Source organism: Paramisgurnus dabryanus, chromosome 13 (assembly GCF_030506205.2).
Source record: "Paramisgurnus dabryanus chromosome 13, PD_genome_1.1, whole genome shotgun sequence".
Lineage (NCBI taxonomy): Eukaryota > Metazoa > Chordata > Actinopteri > Cypriniformes > Cobitidae > Paramisgurnus > Paramisgurnus dabryanus.
Genome location: NC_133349.1, coordinates 18,784,879 through 18,788,214, shown reverse-complemented (window position 1 = coordinate 18,788,214; position 3,336 = coordinate 18,784,879). Strand labels below are relative to the sequence as shown.

At 36.1% G+C, this 3,336-nt stretch overlaps 1 protein-coding gene across 1 annotated transcript; it reads left to right on the top strand.

Annotated features, from left to right (window-relative positions):
• Nucleotides 1-1,676, top strand: LOC135743352 (ictacalcin-like). The gene is made up of 3 exons (XM_065261019.2): nucleotides 1-119; nucleotides 954-1,102; nucleotides 1,431-1,676. The coding sequence occupies exons 2-3, from the start codon at nucleotides 959-961 to the stop codon at nucleotides 1,572-1,574; spliced, it is 288 nt and encodes a 95-aa protein (XP_065117091.1). The 5' UTR covers nucleotides 1-119; nucleotides 954-958; the 3' UTR covers nucleotides 1,575-1,676.
• Nucleotides 1,677-3,336: the final 1,660 nt, after the last annotated feature.

Genomic DNA, 3,336 nt, shown 5'->3' with positions numbered 1-3,336 from the left:
AGATAAATTAGAGGGTGTGGCATTTTTTGCATATAACCCCCTGTATGTCTGCCCAGCCCTCACTCCCTCGCTTCATTTGCTTTCCCTTATTCCTCGTTGTGAACTCCACAGAATCCAAGGTGAGTTTATGTTTTGTGGGCTATTGCTGCTATTAGATTAGTTATAAGTAACATCATTTGTTTTTTAAGTGTTATCAAGTGTTGCATGCAACTTTAGTCAAATTGTATTTCTTTAGAATGAAGTAAAGAATGCTTGACTGTAGTTGACCTGACTGCTGCTCTGCTACTATACTTCTTAAATATGTAGACTACTGTGTGAAAAATGTTAGATTTTGCATATTGGCATCCTTTACTTCCTAATTTTGGTCTCATGCTTAACTTGGTTAAATTTGTTACTGCACCCTCAGGCTCCTCCCATCATGCTTTAAACTCCTCTGTGGCGTCTGTCTTTCTTGCTTCACTTCCTATATGCATCTCTCTCATCTTCCTTGATTTTAAAGATATGTCTGAGATTCCAACATCACAGAGAGAGTTTATACAGCTGACAAACTGTGCAAAGTTTATGTAATGTAGGGAAAGTTGGTGCTGGAGGGAGAATCGGATTTATAACGTGAAAAAAGTTGTAGTATGATGCGTTCAGTAATATGTCGATCTCTCTCCCTCTCTCTGTTTGTCTAAGTCAGATGTGCTCAGGGTGTTGGCCATAATCCGGGTTTAAAAACTGCCATCCTTTTTACAACTCCCACTTCTTTTATTTCTCATTAGACAATTTTTGATCCGCCCCTTCACCCATCCTTTTTCGCCTTGTATTTTAACTCTGTGTTGCACAGAGTGAAATATCCTGTTTCAGATGCTGTATGCTTTTGCTGGTTTAAACATTTCTTATGTGATTTTTCATCATACTAACCTAAAATGAAGATGAATATTATTTGTGTCTCTCTTTTGTTTTTCTAGTCAACATGGCTGCTTCAGATCTTCAGAAGGCAATGGCAATGATGATTAAAGTTTTTTATGCTTACTCTGGAAAGGAAGGAGACAAAAAAACCCTGTCCAAAGGAGAGCTTAAGGATTTGCTAACTAATGAGATGGGTGACGTACTGGGGGTGAGAAGCACTAGAAATACTGATACATACTCTGACCATCTGAAGTAGGATTGCCTTACGGTTAAAAATGTCAACTGAATAGCAGTTGTAGTTTGTCATTTTATTTAGAACAATAGAGCAGATCTTAATTGCAATAATTGCTCATAATATATAGTAAGAAGTAAGGCAGTAAGAATCTGCACACGTTTACTATACAGACTGTCTATAACATTCTGTTATCTTTTTAAATTAATGATTTGTAACTTTTTTGTGTATTGTGTAACAATATTAAAATATCCAAATGTGTGCATCTGGTTAAAATTATGTGTATGTGGTTTTGTTGTTAAAGAAAAACACTAACCAGGCTCAACTCGACAACATCTTTAAGGATCTGGATGCCAATGCAGATGGATGTGTGGACTTCCAAGAGTATGTCACCCTGTGTGCTTGCATCACCATGCTGTGCAATGAATTTTTCAGCCAAAAAAAGTGATTCTTTATTCTATAACCTTATACTTATTAACAAAAGGTTATGTATGTGATGGTATATTGAAACAAATAAATAAAACATTGTTTTGAAAACATTGTTTTCTTATGATGTGTGCTGTGTGTGTCTGTGATGCATTTATTTTGCAAGGGTTAGGTCGAAATAAATAGAAATTAAGCAACAACTGCACACATCATATTATATACATTGCTAATCGGGAACATCATTGAGAGAGATATGATCGAAGCCATTTAACGTGTATCATTCCTGAAGTGCAGTCCCTTGACCAAGAGCACTCATTGATTTTTGTGGTAGGCAGTGTCAGTTAGTTACATGTAACGCTTTTACGTAATTTAATTACAAAATAAATGTAACTGTAATCAGTTACAATTACTAAGGCAAAATGTGTAACCAAATTACAGTCACTTAAAATGTTTTGAGAGTTTAGGACAGAATAGGACACATGATAATTCAATAACTTTATTTACTATTTGGGTTCATTATTTTTTAAGATTCATTGGCATTGTTAGATGTGCTCCCTGTCTATGTTATGTTTGTTCTGTCATCAAATATAAGACTCAGACTGCAGAAGCAATGGATCACACTGATACCTCACATTCTCTGCTTTTTATGTGTGAACAATTAATGCATCAGGACACAGTTTATCACCTAGCACTTCAGACAATAAGCTCAGAATTAAATTCCAAACATGTTGCTATGTTGAGCTGCCAAATTGCTTTTACCTGTTAAAGGTAAAAGGTAAAAAATAAAATCTGATATTCTGTACTTGTCTCATATTCACCTTTTAATGTTTAGACATTTCTTGACTTCACAGCTTTATTGTCCCAATACTTATAAAGGGCACTGTATGAACCTTTCGGGAATTCTAATATGCATTTTTTGGTACCAATATGTAGGCTACCTCTAAAGTTCCTATATGAACTCTTTAGATGCAAAGGTGTATTTTTGAAAGGGTACTGTCCCAGAGATAGCTGGGACCATGTTTTTCGGACAGTGTAGTTATAATGAACAAATTTAGCTTGAGCTCTGAGTTAACACTCCTAACCACACTACAGAATATAAACTGAGGAAAGTCAGAATTAAAATAAAGAGGAGTTAGAAGGAAGGAAGGATGCCAGAAAAAAATAGTAAATAGCATTAGACGCCTGCTTATTTAAGCTTGAAATTATGAATTGACAGGCCCAAATGATCAGACTTGTCCTGAACTTATGTTAAGATCTTAATTTAATAAGTTTACCTACTGATTCATGATTTAACTGTTTCGTGACATTTAAACTTCCTTTTAAAAAAGCAAAGTCAATGTAGATGCTATTTTTGAGTATAAACAAGCCATACACTCACCTAAAGGATTATTAGGAACACCATACTAATACTGTGTTTGACCCTTTTTTGCCTTCAGAACTGCCTTAATTCTATGTGGCATTGATTCAACAAGGTGCTGAAAGCATTCTTTAGAAATGTTGGCACATAGGATAGCATCTTGCGGTTGATGGAGATTTGTGGGATGCACATCCAGGGCATGAAGCTCCCGTCTCACCACATCCCAAAGATGCTCTATTGGGTTGAGATCTGGTGACTGTGGGGGCCATTTTAGTACAGTGAACTCATTGTCATGTTCAAGAAACCAATTTGAAATGATTCAAGCTTTGTGACATGGTGCATTATCCAGCTGGAAGTAGCCATCAGAGGATGGGTACATGGTGGTGATAAAGGCATGGACATGCTCAGAAACAATGCTCAGGTAGGC

What these genes read in the sequence shown, in the direction of transcription:
- LOC135743352 (XM_065261019.2), top strand. Translation starts at nt 959, where the DNA reads ATGGCTGCTTCAGATCTTCAGAAGGCAATGGCAATGATGATTAAAGTT. An exon ending in AGATGGGTGACGTACTGGGG is followed by an intron (nt 1,103 to 1,430) that starts GTGAGAAGCACT and finishes TTGTTGTTAAAG; the next exon opens with AAAAACACTAACCAGGCTCA.